Here is a 24,362-nt window from a genome sequence, read left to right as displayed (position 1 = left end):
GGCAGCAGAGCCAGATCGAGGCAATTGGGTGGATGATTGGATGAGGCGCTCGGAAGAGACGTGGAACGCTGCCCACGTCCACCTGCAGCGGGCCGTCCTTCGTCACAAGGCGAGCGCCGATCTCCACCGCAGTGAGGGGCCGGTGTACGCACCCGGAGATCGAGTCTGGCTCTCTACCAGAAACCTACCCCTCCGCCTGCCCTGCCGGAAGCTGGGTCGGCGGTTTGTGGGGCCCTTTAAAGTCCTGAGAAGATTGAACGAGGTGTGTTATAGATTACATCTACCTGTTGAGTATAAGAATATTAACCCCTCGTTCCATGTGTCTCTTCTCAGGCCGGTGGTAGCTGGTCCACTCCAGGACAATGAGATAGGGGAGACTCCTCCGCCCCCACTGGACATCGAGGGGGCTCCGGCGTACACCGTTCGGTCCATCTTGGACTCTAGACGCCGGATGGGGGGTCTCCAGTATCTCGTGGAGTGGGAGGGGTACGGCCCGGAGGAGCGGTGCTGGGTGCCGCGGAGGGACATCCTAGACCCATCTCTCCTGTCGGAGTTCCACCGGGACCATCCCGCGCGCCCTGCTCCGCGTCCTCCTGGTCGACCCCGTCCCCGAGGCCGGGGTCGGCGCACGGCTGGAGCCGCGCGTCAAGGGGGGGGTACTGTCACGGTTTCGGCCGAGACTGCTCCTCCTCCTGGTTCGGGCAGGCTTCGGCGGTCGTCGTCCCCGGAGTACTAGCTGCCACCGATCTATGTTTCATGTTCGTTTTGGTTTTGTCTGGATGTTGTACACCTGTGTCTTGTTAGTCCTCATTAGTGTCCTATTTAGTTCTCGTTGTGTGTGCTTGTCGTTGTGTGTGATTGCGCTTCTGTTTCGTGTTTGGAGCTACATTTTCCCTCCAGTGTTTTGGAGAGGGTTGTTTGCACATGTTTGTGCGTCATTTGTTTTGTCGCCGGTGTGCGTCGTGTATTTTGCCTTCGGGCTTATTGTGCTTCTGTTGTATATATATATAATATATATTGCACTAAAGCCTTTGGACTGAGCCTCTGCGTCCTGCGCATGATTCCTACACCACACCCACCTTCAGCACGCCTTGACAGTTTGTGGTTGTTTGTGGTTGTTTTGGGTTGTTTTGGGTACTTTTGGGTTGTTATGGGTACCTGTTTGTGATTGTTTGGGATTTTTTTTGGTTCTTTTTAGTTGTTTTGGGTTGATTTGGGTACTTTGGGGTTATTTTGGGTACTTTTAGGTTATTTTGGGTTCTTTCAGGTACCTGTTTGGGGTTGTTTGGTTTTTATTGGGGTTGTTTGGGGTTGTTTTGGGTTGTTTGGGGTGTCACCCTGTAATGGTAACAGTGTAGCTGCCTGTCTAAGCTCTACAAGGAGGGCCAGTGGAGCCTCCTCAGTGGAGGAGTACCCCAGATATCTCTGTCTATTATCTGCCAGCAGCAGTCTGTAATTAGAATTCCTCTCTCAGCAGGCCCCCTCGCAGAGCGGAGAGGAAAGCAGATGTGGCCCGCTGTTGCTATGTCCGCATTAGCCCACTCCTCACCTTCTCAAACATGCCCCGTTACCATGGCACGGCTCCATACAAACAACTCGGTACTGGTGCCCCGTGTATATAGCCAAGTTATCATTATTCGTTGTATTTTATTACTCGTTGTATGCTCACACAAACACACACACACACACTTTCTCAGCCATGCTGAATGCTACCTCCCCTTCCCCAATATGTTAAAATAGAGACAGAAACAGTATTCAATAGAATGAAAGCACACCATTAGGATAGCAGGGGTATTGAAACACACATTTGTTTCCACAGACAAATGAAGGCCTATGGAGAAAGCAGAGCAATGCTTTGAAGATAGCTAGATAAATCCACACTTTGTCTTACATTTAATATGGAGCTAGCTCTGGGAATGATGAAACAAAACAGTTCCATCCAAACATTACCTGAAAAAGATTCACCGGATCTGTTCACTTTGGTCAGGCTGTGTAAATTGTGTATTTTTTTGGACACCAGACGTATGTTTCCCTCTATCGCAAATCACCCCGGAAAACATAAATCTTATCCTACCTTTGGCGGGGCAGGGGATGGTGACCTTGTTGTTAGCCACTTTCTCCATGATGGCATCTCCAGGCTCAGCGAAGGATGGGGCCTCTGTGGAAAGGATAAAGGATATAGCATTAGGACAGCACAGGGAATAAGACAAAGGGTTTATTTAGCGTCATGGGTTATAAGGGCTACTGTAAATAATGTGTCAAAGTTAGGTTGAGATTTCTATAAGATATAGGCTTGATTTTAGTGTTACTGTTCAGCTAGAGTAGCATTAGGTACGACATGAGTGCTAGGGTTAATCCTAGCGGTGGGGTGAAGATGTTGTGCTACTGACCCTTACAATGTGAGTCATGTCTCCTTTGCCCCCTACTCACTCGTTAACCTCCAGCTCTGGCTTCCTCTAATCCTTCCCTCAGCTAAAGCTGACCTCTAAGGTCAAATATCACCTCAATCAACACCCACTAACAGACTGACCCATGCTCTTGTCAAATAGAATGGGGTTTATAGGGCTGCTTGTTTAAAGGACCTCACGCTGCTTGCTTAGCGAGTACCACTTCCTCTAGATTCAGCTCACACCAAGGCTCGAACCCAGGACCTCTGCCTTGTTAGCACACATGACCGCCTTTCTGAAGCATCTTACCAGTCGGATCCAAGTGAAAAGTTAGCTATCCACTGGAGCATGGGGGACACTTCAGGCTGAGGAGTAAGTTGCACACATCCCCAGAGGCGTCATGCCCATAGGGGGCAGAGGGGCACGTGCCCCATCAGATTTGTCTTGTTTAAAAAATATTATTTATTTTCTCTCTGTAATACTTATAGCCACCTAGCAATTTTATGAAGTTGGTTTTAACTAGCCCAGATAAGTTCCCATCTCCCAACTTCATAACTAGCTACCAAGAAGCTATTTCAGGCTATCAATCAAGTTAGAGTAGCTAGCTTGTCTAACTATCTTAGATCGCATGCCTGCTGGCTGTCACGCCCTGGCTCTGGGGACTCTCGTATGTTGAGCCAGGGTGTTAGGTTCTAGTTTTGTGTTTCTATGTTGGCCAGGGTGGCTCCCAATCAGAGACGGCTGTAGCTCGTTGTCTCTGATTGGGAGCCATACTTAGGTAGCCGTAAGGCATTCGTTTGGTGTGGTTTCTTGTTCCTTTTGATTTGTGTTTGTACCGTAGGACTTCACGTATCGTTTGTTGTTTTGTTCGCTGTGGTGTACTAAAAAATAAATATGTACGCATCTCACGCTGCGCCTTGGCCCGCTTCTTTTCAAGACGATCGTGACACTGGCACGGTTGTTCGACTTCAGAAAAGCGAGCAGTAATTAAATGTACTGAATAAGACTCACATTCCTTTCAATCTACTACACAGATTTTAGCAGAGATGCAGAGAAGCATATTTAATCTCTTTAAAAAAAGACAGCTCAAGAGGTATGCTTAGATATGCAGAAAAATAATAAGCATAATGATTATGGCTCTAGATTGCAGGAAAAAGCTGTTTCAGGTGTCCAATTTACAGACAGGGGGCGTAGCTCCACTCCAGACCACCACCGAGCCATAAAGCACTTTGTGCCCCCTCAGATTTTGGGTGTGCATGACGCCCCTGCACATCCCCATGAGCTACACTTACATTCTGACCATATGATGCTGCTTCTAGAGAAAACACCTCCAAAGACAAATGTAATTGTCTATTCTCTTTAACCATATCAGTCCCGAGACCCCAGCAAAAATCGGCTTTTCATTTATCTGCATGTCCAGCCCTTATATTCAGCCTCACAATAAAGTGTTTTACCATTTGACATAAACAGTTGCATTCATGAGTTTTATTGACAAATGTAAATAAAAAAAATAAGGTCCGCCAAAGCAAAAACCTGATAAAAATGTACACTGCTCAAAAAAATAAGTCAATCACACTTCTGTGAAATCAAACTGTCCACTTAGGAAGCAACACTGATTGACAATAGATTTCACATGCTGTTGTGCAAATGGAATAGACAACAGGTGGAAATTATAGGCAATTAGCAAGACAAACCCAATAAAGGACTGGTTTTGCAGGTGGTGACCACAGACCACTTCTCAGTTCCTACGCTTCCTGGCTGATGTTTTGGTCACTTTTGAATGCTGCCGGTGCTTTCACTCTAGTGGTAGCATGAGACGGAGTCTACAACCCACACAAGTGGCTCAGGTAGTGCAGCTCATCCAGGATGGCACATCAATGCGAGCTGTGGCAAGAAGATTTGCCGTGTCTGTCAGCGTAGTGTCCAGAGCATGGAGGCGCTACCAGGAGACAGGCCAGTACATCAGGAGACGTGGAGGAGGCCGTAGGAGGGCAACAACCCAGCAGCAGGACTGCTACCGCCGCCTTTGTGCAAGGAGGAGCAGGAGGAGCACTGCCAGAGCCCTGCAAAATGACCTCCAGCAGGCCACAAATGTGCATGTGTCTGCTCAAACGGTCAGAAACAGACTCCATGAGGGTGGTATGAGGGCACGACGTCCACAGGTGAGGGTTGTGCTTACAGCCCAACACCGTGCAGGACGTTTGGCATTTGTCAGAGAACACCAAGATTGGCAAATTCGCCACTGGCGCCCTGTGCTCTTCACAGATGAAAGCAGGTTCACACTGAGCACATGTGACAGACGTGACAGAGTCTGGAGACGCTGTGGAGAACGTTCTGCTGCCTGCAACATCCTCCAGCATGACCGGTTTGGAGGTAGGTCAGTCATGGTGTGGGGTGGCATTTCTTTGGGGGGCCGCACAGCCCTCCATGTGCTCGCCAGAGGTAGCCTGACTGCCATTAGGTACCGAGATGAGATCCTCAGACCCCTTGTGAGACCATATGCTGGTGCGGTTGGCCCTGGGTTCCTCCTAATGCAAGACAATGCTAGACCTCATGTGGCTGGAGTGTGTCAGCAGTTCCTGCAAGAGGAAGGCATTGATGCTATGGACTGGCCCGCCTGTTCCCCAGACCTGAATCCAATTGAGCACATCTGGGACATCATGTCTCGCTCCATCCACCAACGCCACGTTGCACAACAGACTGTCCAGGAGTTGGCGGATGCTTTAGTCCAGGTCTGGGAGGAGATCCCTCAGGAGACCATCCGCCACCTCATCAGGAGCATGCCCAGGCGTTGTAGGGAGGTCATACAGGCACGTGGAGGCCACACACACTACTGAGCCTCATTTTGACTTGTTTTAAGGACATTACATCAAAGTTGGATCAGCCTGTAGTGTGGTTTTCCACTTTAATTTTGAGGGTGACTCCAAATCCAGACCTCCATGGGTTGATAAATTTGATTTCCATTGATAATTTTTGTGTGATTTTGTTGTCAGCACATTCAACTATGTAAAGAAAAAATAATTTAATAAGATTATTTCATTCATTCAGATCTAGGATGTGTTGTTTAAGTGTTCCCTTTATTTTTTTGAGCAGTATATTTATATGAATGCTGTAAGTACAGAAATAGTTTGCTCACTGGGAAATGAATATGACAACTGTCTGGAGTTTGGAGTTTGTGACAGCAACTATGTGAGCTTATTACAGCATTATAGACATAATGTCCTGTGATTTCCTACGTAGAAGAACCCCTTAATGGCTCTTGTGTAGCTTGTGAGCATCATAGAGCAAAACATGTGCTTGTTCTTCTCAGCTTTTCATAGATAGCTTTTAAAAGTTTATAGCTCAAACCATTCGGACTCTACAGAAAAAAGAACCGTCCCCGGGCCGCTTCGGGATCCGCCCTTGTCTCACAAACACCACTCTAGCTCAGCCCCTGTTAATCACACAAACTTGGTATCTACAGATGCCGAAGAAATACTCAAATATAATGGTACAACCCAGAAGTCTTTAGCTCAAACTCACAATGTTTAAAAGGGGTTAGAAGTCCAAAACACACGTTACGGTGGGACAGTGTTTCCTTACATTTTACATTTTAGTCATTTAGCAGACGCTCTTATCCAGAGCGACTTACAGTTAGTAAGTGCATACATTTTCATACTGGCCCCCCGTGGGAAACGAACCCACAACCCTGGCATTGCAAGCGCCATGCTCTACCAACTGAGCTACAGGGGACTATGTAAAACTGGGAAATATCTGTTCTAGGTATACTGTTACAGTCAGTTCTGTGTGAACCTCTTTCGACACTATTGACAATGACACTATTGTGTATCAGTCTGTGGAAATGTTTAGTGGAGTGCATGGGCTGATCTGATTAATGGATAAATAGATTTACAGTATATTAGGAGAGAAAAGCTGCATTATTTATTAATCAGATCCCTCACCTAGCACCTCCAGTTTGACCTCCATGGTGTCCTGTCCAGCAGTGTTCTTGGCCACACAGCTGTAGGTGCCCTGGTCAGTGTGGCTGGCCCTGTGGATCCTGAGGGCTGCAGTGTCCCTCGCCCCGACAGGACGTCCGTTCTGGAACCAGCTGATCTCAGGGCTGGGCTCCCCCTGAACCACACACGGCAGAACCACCGTCTGGCCTATCAGCGCCTTCAGCAGGGACGGCGCTGCCTGGATCTTGGGCTTAACTGGGAAAGAAACAAACAAGGTTTGTGTCTCATGATATCTATTAGATGCATGTGAAGTGAAACAGGTTCTCAGATCTCAAGTTCACATAGCACCTACAAAGTGAGAATCCATAACGAGATACCTTGTATATGTAAATTGTAGTTGAGGGACACGTTGCCTGCTGGGTTTTCTGCAGAGCAGGTGTAAAGTTTACTATCAATCGGTCGGACATCAGTGATCTTCAGAGAGCCAGAAGGCAGCACGGTGAACCTGGACATGGAGAGAGGTCAGAGGTCAGGCTGGGGATAACACTGTTACTCACAGTGGAGTCACACTGGAAATCTGCAACCCTGTTTGCGTTTCTGTGAATATGTGTGAGTGTGTGAGTGTGTGAGTGTGTGAGTGTGTGCATGCTGTACATGCCTGTGTAGTTCTGGCTTTTGTAATACCATTCATATTGCATAATAGTAACTGAACTTCTCAACTGAACTGAAATCATATGTAAAAATGTATGCACGCATGACTGTAAGTCGCTTTGGATAAAAGCGTTTGCTAAATGGCATAATATTATTATTATTATTATTATTATTATTATTATTATTATTATTATTATTAAATCCCCAGCAGAACTATACCCAGCTGCAGAAATTGATAATTTGCACAAATGTAAACAGTGCTCTGAGATGTATAAGTGTGTCTGCTAAGCAACTAAAATTATATCAATAACATGTTCGGAAATGATCTGGAACCACAAATAGCCCTATATTTCAACACTGCACATGTGCCTGTAACACTCTGCCTCCCTACTGCTTCAAACCCAACCAGTAGCATACATCATAGAAACTGAATGACTGGCTCAGCAGCGGTCAGTCTCTACTGAGACATAAAGCAGTTCTAAGTCACCTTAGTAGAGACCAGGGAGCTGAGCACAAACTGGAGACATGGACCCAACATACAGCCTCATCTGTATACACAGGCTGACAGGGACAAATTGGGCTTATCAGAGAGGCCTGAGTGCAGCTCCCTAGCCTCCCCGACTGACCCACTGTGGGCTAGCGCTCCTCTACTCTCCAGCTGTGCTAGCTCTCTCTCTATCTCTCTCTCTCTCTCTCTCTCTCTCTCTCTCTCTCTCTCTCTCTCTCTCTCTCTCTCTCTCTTTCTCTATCGTTCTCTGTCTGCAGCACTGGGGCCTGTGGTGGAGGTGGTGGAGAAGAACAGGGCTACGGCAGCAGACACTCAGAACACCCACTGACTGAGTTATTCCAACAATCAGTGCCTCCCTGCTCACACCGGCTGGGCCAAACGATGGGGGGCAGATAGACTCCTGGATGGAGAGAATGCGTCTGTCCGCTCCAGTGGCTGAAGGCTGAAGGGGTTGTTGGTGGAAGTGTGTTATTCTCATCAGACAGCCAGGGCTGGTAAAGAGTAAGGAGTCGACATGCTCTTTTATGGCAGGAGATCCACAGGGGACCCAAACGCCAAACAGGCTCGACTTTTTTCTCTTCTTCTGTCAGTGTTCTCCCTTCTTCCCGTCAGCACACCTCTCCCCCTCTCCTCCCTCCCCCTCTCCCTCTCCCCCTCTCCTCCCTCCCCCTGTCCCTCTCTCCTTCCTGGCCCCACATGATCATCCTCATTCTACCACTATCACAGCTTTCAACACTGTCACACAGTTCCTTCAGAGACATAGGGACTGGTCATGGCCAGTGGGTTTCACTGTCATCCCTAGAGAGAGTCATGTGTAACTAGATGTTCTTCCTCAGAGAAGCTGTTCCATACGACTGCACACACACACACACTCTCACACACACACACACACACACACACACACACACACAACAGCCCCGCGCCAGGCTGCTGCTTCTGCTGCTTCAAAAGGCACCACTAAATTAGCTCCAACCGTTAACATCTGCTTTGGAGAGCAGCCGGATTCAATCAGCGTCCCTTGTAAAAGGTTGGTCAGTTAAGTCAGAGGTAAGGTAATCACCTTGGTATGGTGAGAAACTTGTCCTTTATTGCCTATTTACCATTTCACTGCATTGTTGCTACATTCTTATGTTACCATTGCAGGAAGATGGGTCTTCCTCTTACCAGGCAGTGACTGGAGGGATGGGCTGGCCGTTCCTGCTCCATGTGACCAGAGGAGAGGGACTGCCCTGGACCTCACAAGGGAGGATGACCTCAGAGCCCACCTCGGCAGCCATATTCACCGTGTTCTCCTCACCGCTCACACCTACGATCTTAGGCTTGGCTAGGGGAAAGGGAAACATTATATTTTTACAGAGCCAGGTCTGCTCTTTAAGCATTCAACTTTTTTCTAATCTAAACATGTCAAATGCCTTATGATTTTCTTTTACACAGTACATCCTCTATCAATGAAACACTTTGGAGAGAGGCCATTGACATCACGCACTGGACAGTCTTTGCTGTAAGTTAATGTGCAGCCCTTACTGTTGACACTAAGCTGGATCTCACGGCTGGTGTAGCCCACTGCACTTGTGGCTGTGCAAATGTATATGCCTGCATCTTCTGCAGTGGGGTTGAGGATATGGAGGAAGCCATCAGGGTCTGACTGAGGAGAGGACCTGTCCCTGGGCAGGGGCTCCCTTCCCTGGGGGAAGAGCAGGCAGAGTGAGGCCCGGATACACACTCAACAGCACTGGGACATATAACTAGGCCAAAGGTTCAAAGCCCAAATTCACTTCTGATGCCTGCTATAATTACAGAGCCGAGCCCCCTTCCCAAACTAAACTCTCTCTCTCTCTCTCTCTCTCTCTCTCTCTCTCTCTCTCTCTCTCTCTCTCTCTCTCTCTCTCTCTCTCTCTCTCTCTCTCTCTCTCTCTCTCTCTCTCTCTCTCTCTCTCTCTCTCTCTCTCTCTCTCTCTCTCTCTCTCTCTCTCTCTCTCTCTCTCTCTCTCTCTCTCAGACACACACACACACACAGTACTACTTTTGAACACAAGATGGCTTTTGCAGACTCACTATCATCTGACAAGTATATACATTTACTTGACTCTAGTGTATTAATCTGAGAATGTATGGAACGAGGCTATGAATAAACATTCCTTGACACAGGCAGCCTTATAATATATAGACAAGTGTTACATTAGTTTAAAGGTTATTTACATGATGTTAGTGGCCATTAATCTTAAAATGGATGGGCTGTGATTGCAATCCCCACTAGATTCCCTTGTGCTATATTATGCGATTTGTCAAAGGCCATTTGTCACACGTGAAATGAAGCCAAAACCATCATTAAATAAAAAACAGCTTCAGAGCAGAAAGCATAGCATCCTACCTTGGACCAGACAACAGTTGGCTTGGGAACGCCGCTGGACTCACATGACAGGGTGATGGCCATGCCCTCATTGGCTATGTAGTGGTATGGACCAGCGCTGATCTCTGGGGGCACTGGGAAAGTAGGTCACAAGTACAGCAGTCTACTGAGCATGGACAACAAGTGGAGCAGAATTATCACTGGACTCAAAGCATCAACCAGCTTCATTACAACTTGTTGATGAACCCTGATCTGTATGCCTGTCATTATTGTCTATGGACAAAATGACTTCATCAAAGCATGCAGTATATGAAACACTCTCTCAACTATAACACCGCAGGGTGCTCAAGTTACAAGTTGCTCAAGATGTTGTTTTCCCATACTAATAGTCAGCACATTCATAAGCTCATTAGATGGCCCATGACTATAGAGGATCTGCTATAGCCCTTTGACCATTCTGTAAAACGTATCTCCTCTCACCATGGACTTCCAGGCTGACTGATGTGTTGACCGACCCGGCTACGTTCACCGCAGTGCAAACATACGTCCCAGCATCCTCTTGGAGTGCCCTCTCTATGTACAGGCTGCCATCACTCCTCAGGAACTTCCTGCCACTCAGTTGCAGCTAGGGAACAGCAATGGATAATGTTAGGCAATGATAAACACACATTCAGAAAGGTAGTAATGTAGGATTATTCAGGACAGGTCATCCTCACTTGGTTTCCATTGTGTGTCCAGTGTCTCTCTGGCAGGGGTATTCCATCCAATAGCATGCAGGGTATGCTCAGGGACTGACCAATCCCAGTGGTGATGACTGGGGCACCATGTGCCAAAAGAGGGGGCTCTGTTGGACAAAACGGGGGGGGATATCATTACATGAGCAGACAGACCGAAATACAAAGCAGCAGCTGAAAAAATAATGTAGGATCAAACTTAAACTATTATGGGGAGAGGCAGCAATGGATACTGGTGTTATCTGTCAGCAGAGAAAGGTAAGACTTAACACAAACACTAGTTCATACCCAGTCCACTGACACTGACTCTGGCCTCAGTCCTGATGGTTCCAAACTGATTCTTGGCCTCACAGACATACAGGCCTTCATCATCCAACCAGACATCTGTGGACAGACACAGTCACTCTGAGAATACTGTTATCATGATCAAATAAATACAGATTCCACTGTATAGGATGGCATCTCCATGCAAATCTCAGTATGAGACAGGTTACATGTGCAAGTACTGTATTAAGAATTGACAAGTGCATACTAGCTAAACATCATTTTCATTCTAAGTTTTCATCAACTATGTCTCAATCGTCTACTGGCATTCTCTTGGTTTATTTATAATGTCATTAGGGTTTATAAAACCTTTTTTCAATACAATTAGCCACAATGTAGTACAGCTGCCTATACAATATGTCCTAAACAGTATATTTTACTTAGACCACATGATGACAGATGAAAACATGATTCAATTGCCAGTGTCTAAATGGCTGATGTCAACTCATGTGAAGAGTAAACAGTGAAAATGAAGTTGTCCAATGACTGTACAATATGTAGCCTACATATCTGACACATTAATAAAGAGGCTACTGGACTCTCTTTAAACAACGCCACGTAAAGATAGAAACATCTGCTGCCATTTAAGCAAATCAGGTCAGTATGTACACACATATGGGCCCAGTGATGGAAGTCCACTTCTCCATGCAAATATTACTGTTTCTCCCTCCCCAACAAAAAATAACCCAGCCTATAAACATTTAGGATCTGAGCTGTGGATAGATATACCAACCACGCTCTCTCTTTCTCTTTCTCTCTCTCTCTCTTCTCTCTGTCTCCCTCCCTCCCTCCCTCCCTCTCTGGCCAAGGCTAAAGTCATGGTCCAAAATATGTTATATCCACATTATACAGTTGAACTTGACTCACCCCTGACTTGACATAAAAGTCTCTGTCAATTCTCTAAGGCCCTCCAAGCGCCTCAGTTCCCCTCACTGGGGGAGAAAGGGGAGATGCTCTGTTCATTCAGCAGTGCCAGCTGTATCCTGTTACGCTCACTCTCTGTCATGAACCCTGCGTCCTGAGTCTGTTCCTGCCTGTGTTGCCGTTTTTCTGCTCTGTATCTCCTGTTTCCCGAAGGTGCCTGAACGCACCCTGTCCGGTTGCCGGGCGACGTTGCTAGGCGGGTGATCTCTCGATTACCCGCACCTGCTTCTCATCAGCTTCGGCACACCTGGTCCTGATCATCACCCCTTCATAAGCTCTGACCTGACATCCATTCCCTGCCGGATCGTTAGCCATAAACAGTATGTTTTGCCAGCGTATCAGCCTCTGAGTACTAGCGTTAGTTTTGTTGTTTTTTGCACCTTGTTGACCTGCCTTGTACTTACCTCCGTTTTTTTCTGTCTACAGTCATTCTCCTGGAACCTTCACCCAACCCCTGCCGTGCCATCAGTTCATCTGCCACTTCACCACCACCTACTCATCTCCGCCACCCGCTCCGTCTCCTGGACTATTCTGCATCTTTTATCTGTAAATAAACACTCACATTCGTTCAACTCACCTTGTCCTGGTCTGCTTCTGGGTTCGGTCTTAGAGAACCGTGACAGAACGATCCGGCCATAAATGAACCCAGCGGACCTGGACTCTGTTCGCCATGCCATTACCCATCAGGAGATGATGTTGGGACAACACAGCACGGCGCTACAGGAGATAGCGTTATCGGTTCTGAACTTTTCTACCAGTCTGACGAAGATCCAGGCTCAGCTCAGTTTGCCGGTGGAGAATCCACCACCGGTTTCACCTCTCTCGCCTGCCGCTTCTGGAGCTGTGCCCTTCAGTGAGCCCAAGGTTCCGACGCCTGAGAAGTATGAAGGGGATTTGGGAAGATGCCGTTCCTTTCTTATGCAGTGTGGATTAGTGTTCGATCTACAGCCCCACTCTTACGCCACAGACAAGGCTAGGATAGCCTTTGTTATTGAATTGCTGCGTAGTAGAGCCCTGGAGTGGGCTTCAGCCGTATGGGAACGACAGGACACCTGCATGGCGTCATACCAGCAATTCACGGCAGAGATGAGGAAGCTGTTTGACCATCCAGTCCAAGGTAAGGACGCAGCTAAGCGCCTGTTTTCTCTTCGCCAAGGAACTCGCAGCGTTGCCGACTCCGTAGTCGAATTCAGGACATTGGCTGTGGAGAGTGGGTGGAATGAGGAGTCACTGCAAGAATCCTTTTACCAGGGGCTGTCGGAGCAACTCAAGGATGAGTTGATCTCCTATCCGGAGCCTAGTGACCTGGACAGTGTGGTAGCTTTGTCTATTCGGGTGGATAACAGAGTTCGAGAGAGAAGGAGGGAGAAGCAATGGGGCCCGTCCAATCAATCCGCTTCTCAGTTTCCAGTCGGGTCAGGAGGTGGACCAGAATGCGTCGATCATTGTCCACCACACGGGATTAGTGGAGAGGTCCTGCCTCCAGATTCTGAACCCATGCAAGTGGGGCGGCACAGGTTAACCAAGGAGGAGCGCCAACATAGACATAAGACCAACCGCTGCCTCTACTGTGGTAGTTTGGGACATTACATCTCCACTTGTTCCCAGCGGCCGTCAAACTGCTCGGCTCGCTAAAGTTGGGAGGACTTTTAGCGAGCCAGTTTCAACCTCTCAATACCCCTGTCAGACCCCGTTTCCCGGCTACCCTCATGAACAGGAATCAGAGTTTAGCGATTAACGCTTTCCTCGATTCAGGTGCCGATGGAAGCTTTATTGATGCCGACGTGGTGGAACAGCTGGGGCTTTCCAAGGAGCGATTACCGGAAGCCATTGAAGCTACCACTCTGAACGGCAGTAGTCTGGCACGTATCACGATGAGGACTGAACCGGTTAAGATGCTGTTGTCAGGGAATCATTCTGAGGTTATCTCATTCTTCATTCTGCCTTCTTCCCATGTTCCTCTGGTCCTTGGATACCCCTGGCTGAAAGAACACAATCCCACGTTCGATTGGGTGACTGGCAAGGTAACTAGTTGGAGCATTGATTGTCATGCTAACTGCCTCAAGACTGCCTGTTCCCATTCTGTTCCCAGTCAGGTGATTGAGGCTAACCCCCCAGATTTGTCCCTGGTTCCCGAGACATATCACGATTTGGGGGAAGTGTTCAGTAAGCAGAGGGCTCTGTCACTCCCTCCCCACCGACCATACGATTGTGCCATAAACCTGTTCCCTGGAGCTGCCTATCCCAAGGGACGGTTATACAGCATCTCCCGACCTGAACGTGAGGCTTTGGAGACCTACATAAAGGAGTCCCTAGCTGCTGGTCTCATTCGTCCCTCGTCATCACCCCTGGGGGCAGGATTCTTCTTTGTGAGTAAAAAGGATGGCTCTCTTCGACCTTGTATTGATTATCGGGGGTTGAATGATATCACGGTCAAGAACAAGTATCCCCTGCCCTTGATGAGCTCTGCTTTCGACTCCTTACAGGGTGCTACTGTGTTCACCAAGCTGGACCTACGCAATGCGTATCATCTGGTCCGGATCAGAGAGGGAGACGAGTGGTTGACTGGTTTCAATACACCGATGGGTCATTTCGAGTATCAGGTGATGCCGTTTGGACTGACCAATGCCCCAGCAGTGTTCCAGAGTATGGTGAATGACGTCCTGAGAGATATGATCGGTCTTTTTGTGTTTGTTTACCTGGATGACATTCTTATCTTCTCGAAGGAGCCTTCCAGCCACGTCCAGCATGTCAAGCAGGTTCTGCAGCGAATGCTGGAGAATCGCCTGTTTGTGAAGGCCGAGAAGTGTGAATTTCACGCCCACACTACATCCTTCCTCAGGTTCATCATCTCCAGGGGAGAGATTAGGATGGACCAAGAGAAGGTTAGGGCGGTTCTGGATTGGGCCCAGCCCGGTACGAGATTGCAGCTCCAGAGGTTTCTGGGGTTTGCGAATTTCTATCGGCGATTTATCCGTGATTACAGCCGTGTGGCCGCTCCTTTAACTTCCCTGACTTCTAGTACCAGAACCTTCAGTTGGAATCCTGAGGCGGACCGAGCATTTCTGGATTTGAAGAGGCGATTCACCAACGCTCCGATTCTCTCTCAACCTGACACTGCCCGTCAGTTTGTCGTTGAAGTGGATGCGTCTGATGTGGGGGTTGGCGCCATCCTGTCCCAGCGATGCTCCACTGACGGTAAACGCCATCCCTGCGCCTACTACTCTTGTCGTCTACGGAGAGGAACTACGATGTGGGTAACCGGGAGCTTCTCGCGGTGAAACTTGCCTTGGAGGAGTGGCGCCACTGGTTGGAGGGGGCGGAGCAACCATTTGTTGTCTGGACTGACCACAAGAATCTTGCTTACGTGCAATCGGCTAAACGTCTCAACTCCCGTCAGGCCAGGTGGTCGTTGTTTTTTGGACGCTTTAATTTTTCCTTGACGTTCCGACCGGGGTCTAAGAACGGCAAGGCGGACGCCTTGTCCCAGATGTTCTCCAAGACGGAGGAGAGTGGGGCCAAGACTGAGACGATTCTTCCCCGGAACCTTGTCGTGGGAGCCGTTATGTGGAGGATTGAGGAGGAGGTTATGGCGGCCCTTCGGACGCAGCCCGGCCCCGGTAACGGTCCACCCGGTCGGTTGTTTGTGCCTGAGTCGGTTCGTTCGGCTGTCCTCCAATGGTCCCACACCAGCAAGATGGCTTGTCCCCCTGGCGTGGCTCGGACGATGGCGCTTCTACGCAGACGATTTTGGTGGCCTGCCATGGGAGAAGATACTCGGAGGTTTGTTGCTGCCTGTCCAGTTTGTGCGCAGAACAAGAGTGCCAATCGGCCCAGCTCTGGACTTCTTCACCCCCTACCGATCCCCCGGCGACCATGGTCGCATCTGGCTCTGGACTTTGTCACTGGGTTGCCCTCTTCTGAGGGGAACACGGTCATTCTGACTATTGGGGACCGATTCCGCAAGTTCGCCCACTTTGTGCCCATCTCCAAGCTTCCCTCTGCCTCTGAGACGTCCAAGATCCTGGTTAGGGAGGTTTTCAGGGTCCACGGATTGCCCAGTGACATAGTTTCCGACCGTGGCCCTCAGTTCACCTCTGCTGTCTGGAAATCCTTCTGTTTGGCCATTGGAGCTACAGTCAGTCTTACATCTGGATTTCACCCCCAATCTAATGGACAGGCGGAGAGAGCCAACCAGAAGATGGAATCCACGCTGCGCTGCCTTGTTTCCTCCAACCCCACCTCTTGGGCCTCTCAGTTGCCTTGGGTTGAGTATGCTCACAATACTCTCCCTACTTCTGCCACTGGGATGTCTCCCTTCCAGTGCCTATACGGCTACCAACCCCCCTTGTTTCCTTCTCAGGAGAAAGATCTCTCGGTTCCCTCTGTCCAGGCCCACATTCGTCGTTGCCACCGGACCTGGCATCGGGCCAGAAAGGCCCTCCTTAGAGTTTCTGACCGGTATCAGCTCCAGGCGAATCGTCGCCGTATTCCAGCCCCCGCTTATGCAATCGGAGATGGGGTCTGGTTGGCTACACGGGACCTTCCTCTGCGGACTGAGTCAAGGAAACTGTCGCCGAGGTTCATTGGTCCGTTTGTGGTGGAGAGAGTGATTAATCCTGTTGTGGTTCGACTCAAGTTGCCTAGTACGCTCAGAGTCCATCCCACCTTCCATGTCTCCTGCCTCAAGCCTGTTCTCCTCAGCCCTCTGTTGCCCCCTCCTCCTCCTCGGATGATCGGAGGAGGTCCTGTCTACACGGTGCGCCGCATCATGGATTCCAGACGGCGGGGCCGGGGTTTCCAGTATCTCGTGGACTGGGAGGGGTATGGTCCTGAGGAGAGGAGTTGGATTCCTCGGCGTCAGATCCTTGATGCTGACCTCCTTCGTGACTTCTACCGCCTCCATCCTGGCGCTCCGGGTAGTCCGCCCGGTGGCGTTCGTCAGAGGGGGGGTACTGTCATGAACCCTGCGTCCTGAGTCTGTTCCTGCCTGTGTTGCCGTTTTTCTGCTCTGTGTCTCCTGTTTCCCGAAGGTGCCTGAACGCACCCTGTCCGGTTGCCGGGCGACGTTGCTAGGCGGATGATCTCTCGATTACCCGCACCTGCTTCTCATCAGCTTCGGCACACCTGGTCCTGATCATCACCCCTTCATAAGCTCTGACCTGACATCCATTCCCTGCCGGATCGTTAGCCATAAACAGTATGTTTTGCCAGCGTATCAGCCTCTGAGTACTAGCGTTAGTTTTGTTGTTTTTTGCACCTTGTTGACCTGCCTTGTACTTACCTCTGTTTTTTTCTGTCTACAGTCATTCTCCCGGAACCTTCACCCAACCCCTGCCGTGCCATCAGTTCATCTGCCACTTCACCACCACCTACTCATCTCCGCCACCCGCTCCGTCTCCTGGACTATTCTGCATCTTTTATCTGTAAATAAACACTCACATTCGTTCAACTCACCTTGTCCTGGTCTGCTTCTGGGTTCGGTCTTAGAGAACCGTGACACTCTCTTAAGAAAACGTTTACTGAATCTGATCTGAGGGGCTCCACCTCTTATATATTTATGAACCCAAAGAATGTCAGCCATGCCAGTCACACACTTGGTGCCAATGGAGGGCTGTGGTCTCTTTGGTGCCTGCTGTTTTGGTAAGGAACTCATTATGGGGATAGTGTAATAGTGTAAAGAAGAATAGTGGGAAAGGGACATATGACTCACCCTGAATCAGGAGATGCCCTGTTTCTAGTTGCACCGTGCCACCGCTGCTGTCTGCTTTAGTGATGATCGGTCTCCCATCCTTTCGACGCCAGGTAACTGTAGGCGACGGGAAACCACGGGCGACACAGGGCAGCGTGACATTCTCCCCCACATCCACTGTCATGTCATCTGGGGGTTCTGAGAATAGAGGGGCCGCTGTGGGAGAAAGAGTGGGAGATCAGCATGAAGTTCTCTATAATCAAATACAGTGTTTAAAAAGGACATAGATCTACTCTGTTCAAAATATATAAATAGTCTATTACACCTACATGGTTTAGATAAAGGATGCAATGCCTTACCATTATTACTGGTTATCTGAAAGTGGCATTAATTCAGTAAGGCTAAAATGGCTGCCCTCACCTCCGACCTCCAGAATAACAGTAGCAGACGAGGTTCCAGCAGGGTTACTGGCCACACAGCTGTACTCCCCAGCATCCATCTCCTGCACCCCTCGGATCTGCAGCGTCCCACGATGCACGTCCTGCTCAGCAAAAGGAACTGAGCCCACCTGTAGATCACCTGAGAAATTACAAGAAAATGACACACAGACACAGTGATTCTTTGTTTAATGCAAATATCAACCTAATGAATGTCATTTATCATAACAGATTACACAAGTGATTAGACATAATCCTATCTAGTGTACTATTGACAACGTATCACACAAGTGATCAGTGTTTTACCTTTGGACCATTTGACCAGAGGTAGAGGAATGCCTGTGGCTCGGCACTCCAGAGTTGCATCACCTCCAACTGCCACCATCACAACCGGTTTCACCACCCAGATACTGGGTTCCTCTGTATGGAGGAAGGGTGAACCAAGATAAAACTTAAATAATAAACATGATCAAAACATTTGTATTATCTACCAAATCAGCAGACATGCTCACAATGCTATATGTGATCAGAATAGCAAATTAATGTGAATTTAATTCAGTCAATTGACTGGGCAGTGGCCCAGACAGGAGATAAAAATAGAAGTATCGCTGCCTGTCATTTCACACGCCTTGTACGTCTGCAGAGACGTGACAGAGACAGGCGCTACAGGAGCCGAGAGAAAGAGACAGTTGAAAGGATGAGATGATGCATCCTGCCAGAGCCAGGTTGATGGTGTCTTGACAGATCAGTGTTGTTAAAAATGACACTCCCAGACAGTGAGTATAATACAAGCACACCCCCGGGAGAAGCTGCCATGGTCCATCAGTGCTGTGCCCTCTGTCAAGCACTCAATGACAGCAAGGCTAAAAATACATCCTGAGGACTGTCAACCCTGCCAACACAGGGAAGCTATAACCCAGATATATGCCACTGTCAATCTAAACTCTCCTCACAGCTAGACAACATAGCCCAAACACGATGGATCAGGGAGACATTCATTCATAACAGCACTCAACAAAGTTTTCTCACAGAAACCATAAAAAAGTGACCCTACTCTGAACTCTGAAAATGTATGCCTGGGGTAAAAGTGGTAAAGAACTAGTCTTTAAATGGAAAGCCCACATCATAGCCTTTATAGCGCTGTCTCACTCAACCTAGAATAGGACTGGGACTGATAGACATCTCTACCCACCTGCATAATTGAGAGACACAGTCTGAGTGGCGGTTCCAGCCTCGTTGGTCGCCAGGCACGAGTAGTTCCCAGCATCCTCGGGGAGGGCATCTCTGATTGTTAGGCCTCCATGGTTGGATATAGTCATCCTGTATTATGTAAGACAGACATCAGTCATGGGAATTCATGTTTGTTGATTTAGATGATTACAAATAAAGATGTCTTCGTGAAATTCATCACTAGATGTCCAAGGAACATTTTGGATCGCTTGAGGCATATCTCTTTTGAAAATGTATTTATTGGCAGCCATATAATGTAAATGTACCAAAAATCTGGAATAATATAGTTTTGTGGTTAGCTGTAACTGTAAAATGAAGCAAACGAGATGTGACATTTATATATTCATAGTAGGCTGTTAAAATAGAATCAAACAACTCTCTGTAGCTGCTGCCGTGTAGGTGTTGAGTGGGCTGAGAGTTCCTTTACCTTGGCCGATTAGTGAGGAACATGTTTCCATGACTCCAGAAGAGCTGGGGAGGGGGGGAGCCGGACGCTGTGCAGACGAGGCGGACCTCAGACCCCCTGGAGAAGGCTTGGCTCTGGGGGCTGACTACCACAGAAGGGGCCTCTGCAGAGAGACAGAGAGGGTCCATAGGAAAGATCTGATGACTCATGTCCAAGTCATGGCTGTATGAGTAATAATTTATTACATGCAGAGCTGATCATGGCTAAGCAGTGGTAACCTCTGCTAGTCTGGGGGCAGAGCATGATTAACCGGGAGGGCCTGACGTCATGATCACAGTGGATCACAGTCAGAGACATGTTTCAAATTTGTTCATCGTTTTCAAACGCATTATAAGCCTCTGAGCCCATGTCCATCATAGAAGCCACAATTTTCAACTTGCATCAATTGGGCTGATTTGAAACATGTTGTGACTGGGAGCGTTTCTGGAGAAGTGGATAAGTCATGCTACTAAGGCAGTAATGGAAAGCAGATGCCAGAGGCCTGGAAAAGCTATGGAGGAGGCCCTTGTGTGTTAAGTGTTTAAACAGATGATCGGTACGGTGTGGTTGGGGTGCGGTGAGCTACAGTACCTGGGACGAGCAGCCACACTGTGACTCGGCTGTCTCCGTTGGCATTGGTGGCCACACACTGGTACTGGCCAGCGTCCTGGGGCTGCACCCCACTGATCTCCAGGAAGGAGTTGGGCAGGACCCTGACCCTCCCGGAGGCGGCCAGGATAGTGAGGCCTGCCCGCTGCCAGGTCAGGTTGTGGCGCATGGAGCCCTCCACCTGGCAGGCCAGCACAGCCACAGCACCCACAGTAGAGCTCACGTTCACTGGGGCCTTCAGCACCGGAGGAGGCTCTGTCTCATGGGAAACACAGAGTCAACACAGTGTGACAAACAACACATTATCAGCAGGCACTAAACAGTTCAGTTTATTGTCAATGTAAACATTTGGAATTACATGTTTTGTATCAAAGTGGTATTTATATCAGCAATATATAAATAAGATAAGTATTTTGGAAAGCTTTGACAACATTAGCTAAGTGATCTGTGTGTGTGTGTGTGTGTGTGTGTGTGCGGGTGTGTGTGTGTTCTGACATACCTCTCACGGTCAGCTGTGTGAATGCTCTTCCCAGTCCTGCGCTGCTCTGAGCGATGCACTCATACGGACCCTCATCCTTACCTGAGGCATGTGGAATTTCCCATGATGCTTTGCCAGAGAACCTGAGACACATGAACAGATAGCTGACAGGTGAGTGATGATGGGAACAGGATACTGTCTTACACCACTGACAAATTAGCCTCTCTGGCACAGAGACACAGTGAATACCTCTCGTCAGAGGTCGGCATTATTTCATGTATGTAATTCAAAACAGAGTGTCAGAACAGTATAGTCCCGTGTAGCTCAGTTGGTAGAGCATGGCGTTTGCAACGCCAGGGTTGTGGGTTTGTTTCCCACGGGGGACCAGTATATATAATGTATGCACTCACTAACTGTAAGTCGCTCTGGATAAGAGTGTCTGCTAAATGACAAAAAAAAAAAACAGTGAGAGATTTTTTTTTTGCTTTGTTCATTTTCCAAGATGGCACAATCGAATGCGTAATGTACACAAAATCTACTGTGTATACCCGTCTCCTGATTGATGCACCAATAAAAGGCAACAGAGTCTAACGGCACTAATGTCTTGCAGAGCTGGTAACTGCAAACAGTGCACTTTGTCATACCCCATGACCTAATTAGCTGTTTTACAGCGGGTATTGAGTGCATATGGCTATTTCATCCAAAAGGAGGGCAAGTCAAGTGTTATAGTGTGTTCAACAAACAGAACAGACGAAGACTCACTGGAACAACTTCTCCTCCCCAATAGCCACTCCACTCCTGGTGAACCTCAGCCTATAGGGAACGTCGCTCTCTACCGAACAGCCAATCATAGCGGGTTGCATATAAAAGCCGTTCACCACCTTGGGCATGCTCACCGCTGGGGGATCTTTGTCATGACAAAAAAGAGAGGAGGGAAGAGGTCACACAAAGGACTAGGTATGTCTGTGAGACATTATGGTGGAGACTGAGGAGAGGGATCTCTTACCTGGGATGATGTTTGTGTAGGAGACACTGGACAACCTCTGGAAGCGGTATCCTTCCTTATCCTTCCCTGTCACCTTGAGGAAGAAGCTTTGGGAAGGAGTGCGAAATTCTGGGACATTCCAGAGTCCTAAGCTGCCCCTGTCAGAGGGCAGAGGCACGGGGAGGGTGCGTAAGGAGCGTCCTGAACCTGAAACTAACTCCATGTGACTCAGCTGACCTGGGGGCTTCAGTCCTGTACACTTCAGCAGCACATGGGCTGGAACTCCTTTGGAAGGGGAGGGGAGCCCAACGTTATTCAATGCAATCACGTATACATACAAAGATATAAAATTGCATGTACACTTTACCTTTGATGGGTCTCTCCCTGGTATGGTTGAACTCAGACACTGGTATACTGGAGAACCCAGCCCGAAAGTCCAGATTGCTGACCCCTGTAACTCTCAGAGTGTGACGGCCACCGCAGCCCACCTGGACATAGACAGGACATTCAGTTGTTGTATTGTGCATCAGAGGTGACTAAAGCAGTTATCTCATTCTCAATGCAGGATGATCACGTCAGGAGGATCTACTGTAGAGTACCTTCAGAGTCCAGGCTCCAGGTCGGGGGAACTTCAGGTTGACAACACGGGCAGAATTTGGAATATTCAACAGCTCTGTGAGGCCCTGCTCCACTCTAACAATGTGACCTAAGCAATTGACACATAACAATATAATTTCAAAATGTTAAATAACATCAATGTTCAGCCAAATGGATATCACAGGAGGTTGGTGGCACCTTAATCGGGGAAAACACTCTTGGTAATGGCTGGAGCGGAATGAGTGGAATTTTATCAAATACATCAAACACATGATTTCCATGTGTTTGATGCCATTCCATTCAATCCATTCCAGCCATTATTATGAGCCATCCTCCCTTCAGCAGCCTCCACTGATGAATATATAGTATTATTCTCAAGTAGTGACAAAGTTATTTGATATCTATACAACGAGAATACATAATGAAAGCATGGTGTACCAAGGGGATCCCTGAGCTCGATCTGAGGGGCTGGCCCACTAAGTGACACAGTGACCTCCTTCAGGCTGGGGTCAAAGGGCACCTCCCACTGGTTCTCCTGAGCACTGTCATGATTGGAGGAGAGCAGGTGAACCTTCAGGGCCTGCACTGTCTCCTCCACCCACTTCAAGACCTGGCAGGAGAGAAGACTTCATATCAGCAAGACAGCAGCACACCCCACACAGCTAGAGGACAGATTAGACAGGGGTGGTCTGGGACTTGTCACAATAGACTAGACTATATAGATAGACTTTCTAGCAAAGACCTCTACTAGAAACCCAATGAGAGGGAAACGAAAGGAAGGATGTGCATGTGACCTCATGACCTCTCTCTGATTCTGAAACTGTCTGCTTTAACACTGCAAGCTGGTCTTTGTCTTTGAACCATCTTCCATCGCCAAAGTATGTCTCAAAGGGATCTTCCATAAACAAAAGGAAAGTGAAACAGCTCAACTGTCAAAAAGATAACATACAGTTTTCTGCACTCTTAAGCATGAATTCCCCATAGGAGTTTCTCTCACAGTGGAAGGTAGCACACTTTCTGACAGAAAGGGCCATGCTTCTGCACACCGCCTTTAATGAATCATGGCATTGGTTCCCCTGTCCTGGCTTTACAAAAATATGGGAGAGATCTATTCCAGATTATTAACAGGTCCAATGTGCAGGATCAATTTAGGCTAGAAATGGCTTACTCTGTGTTATCTGTCAAATTGGCAGGGTTGGGTACATTTACATTTTAGTCATTTAGCAGATGCTCTTATCCAGAGCGACTTACAGTTAGTGAGTGCATACATTATTTTTTTATTTTTCATACTGGCCCCCCGTGGGAATCGAACCTACAACCCTGGCGTTGCAAACGCCATGCTCTACCAACTGAGCTACATCCTTTCTGAATGTAATCCATTACAGTTACTAGTTACCTGTCCAAAAAATGTTAGCAGTAACGTAATTTTTGGATTACCAAACTCAGTCATACAATCTGATTACTTTCAGTTACTTTTAGATTACTTTCCCCTTAAGAGGCGCAGGTTAGTAGCTGACACAGCCACAAAGTCATAAAATCTGATTTTAACCCTAACCACACTGCTAACCCTAATGCCTAACCCTAACCGTAAATAACCCTAACCTCAACCACACTGCTAACCCTAATGCCTAAGCCTAACCTTAAATTATGGCCAAAAAACACAATTTTGTTTTCATACATTTTTACAATATTGCAAATTTGTACTTTGCAGCTGGCCCTGAAATCACTCAGTTCTGCCTCAAGGACAAGACTCATCCCAATAAACGTCAACCTGCTTAAGAGGCATTAGAATAAGACAAAAATGTATATTACCAATTCTACATCTATTGCAGTATAAATCAATGTTAGAGTTTACATAGCTGGCCATAAATGGATGTTGTATTTTACTTAATGGGTTGGTTATGTAGGCTTCACTGCCTTCTACTACAGATAATAATATGATTAGGCTATATCTTACCATAAAAATTAAAAAGTATGTCATATTTTCAGTCATTCCAATTAATTTAATACCCCTTGTCTTCAAAAATAGGACTTGGAAATATGGAAATATAGATTAGCCAAATTGTTTTACCT

At 47.9% G+C, this 24,362-nt stretch overlaps 1 protein-coding gene across 1 annotated transcript in view; it reads right to left on the bottom strand.

The window, feature by feature from the left end:
• The window catches only part of LOC311144884 (hemicentin-1-like), a gene marked incomplete at both ends in the record, with an annotated part of 82,943 nt that overhangs the window by 44,111 nt on the left and 14,470 nt on the right, over nucleotides 1–24,362 (bottom strand). The window contains 21 exons of the mRNA XM_084181052.1: nucleotides 2,075–2,158; nucleotides 6,329–6,580; nucleotides 6,703–6,830; nucleotides 8,649–8,808; nucleotides 9,009–9,168; nucleotides 9,856–9,968; nucleotides 10,315–10,459; nucleotides 10,551–10,678; nucleotides 10,857–10,952; nucleotides 17,530–17,724; nucleotides 17,929–18,087; nucleotides 18,252–18,365; nucleotides 19,138–19,265; nucleotides 19,603–19,744; nucleotides 20,212–20,484; nucleotides 20,729–20,850; nucleotides 21,470–21,614; nucleotides 21,714–21,977; nucleotides 22,060–22,180; nucleotides 22,292–22,398; nucleotides 22,728–22,899. Of these exons, the coding sequence (XP_084037178.1) occupies nucleotides 2,075–2,158; nucleotides 6,329–6,580; nucleotides 6,703–6,830; nucleotides 8,649–8,808; nucleotides 9,009–9,168; nucleotides 9,856–9,968; nucleotides 10,315–10,459; nucleotides 10,551–10,678; nucleotides 10,857–10,952; nucleotides 17,530–17,724; nucleotides 17,929–18,087; nucleotides 18,252–18,365; nucleotides 19,138–19,265; nucleotides 19,603–19,744; nucleotides 20,212–20,484; nucleotides 20,729–20,850; nucleotides 21,470–21,614; nucleotides 21,714–21,977; nucleotides 22,060–22,180; nucleotides 22,292–22,398; nucleotides 22,728–22,899 (3,208 nt within the window). The remainder of the gene's footprint in view (nucleotides 1–2,074; nucleotides 2,159–6,328; nucleotides 6,581–6,702; nucleotides 6,831–8,648; nucleotides 8,809–9,008; nucleotides 9,169–9,855; nucleotides 9,969–10,314; nucleotides 10,460–10,550; nucleotides 10,679–10,856; nucleotides 10,953–17,529; nucleotides 17,725–17,928; nucleotides 18,088–18,251; nucleotides 18,366–19,137; nucleotides 19,266–19,602; nucleotides 19,745–20,211; nucleotides 20,485–20,728; nucleotides 20,851–21,469; nucleotides 21,615–21,713; nucleotides 21,978–22,059; nucleotides 22,181–22,291; nucleotides 22,399–22,727; nucleotides 22,900–24,362) is intronic.

This window comes from Coregonus lavaretus (assembly GCF_964263955.1).
Source record: "Coregonus lavaretus genome assembly, chromosome: 17".
Classification (NCBI taxonomy): domain Eukaryota; kingdom Metazoa; phylum Chordata; class Actinopteri; order Salmoniformes; family Salmonidae; genus Coregonus; species Coregonus lavaretus.
Note: the sequence above shows the minus strand (reverse complement) of the source record. Positions and strands in the feature narration are given on the sequence as shown.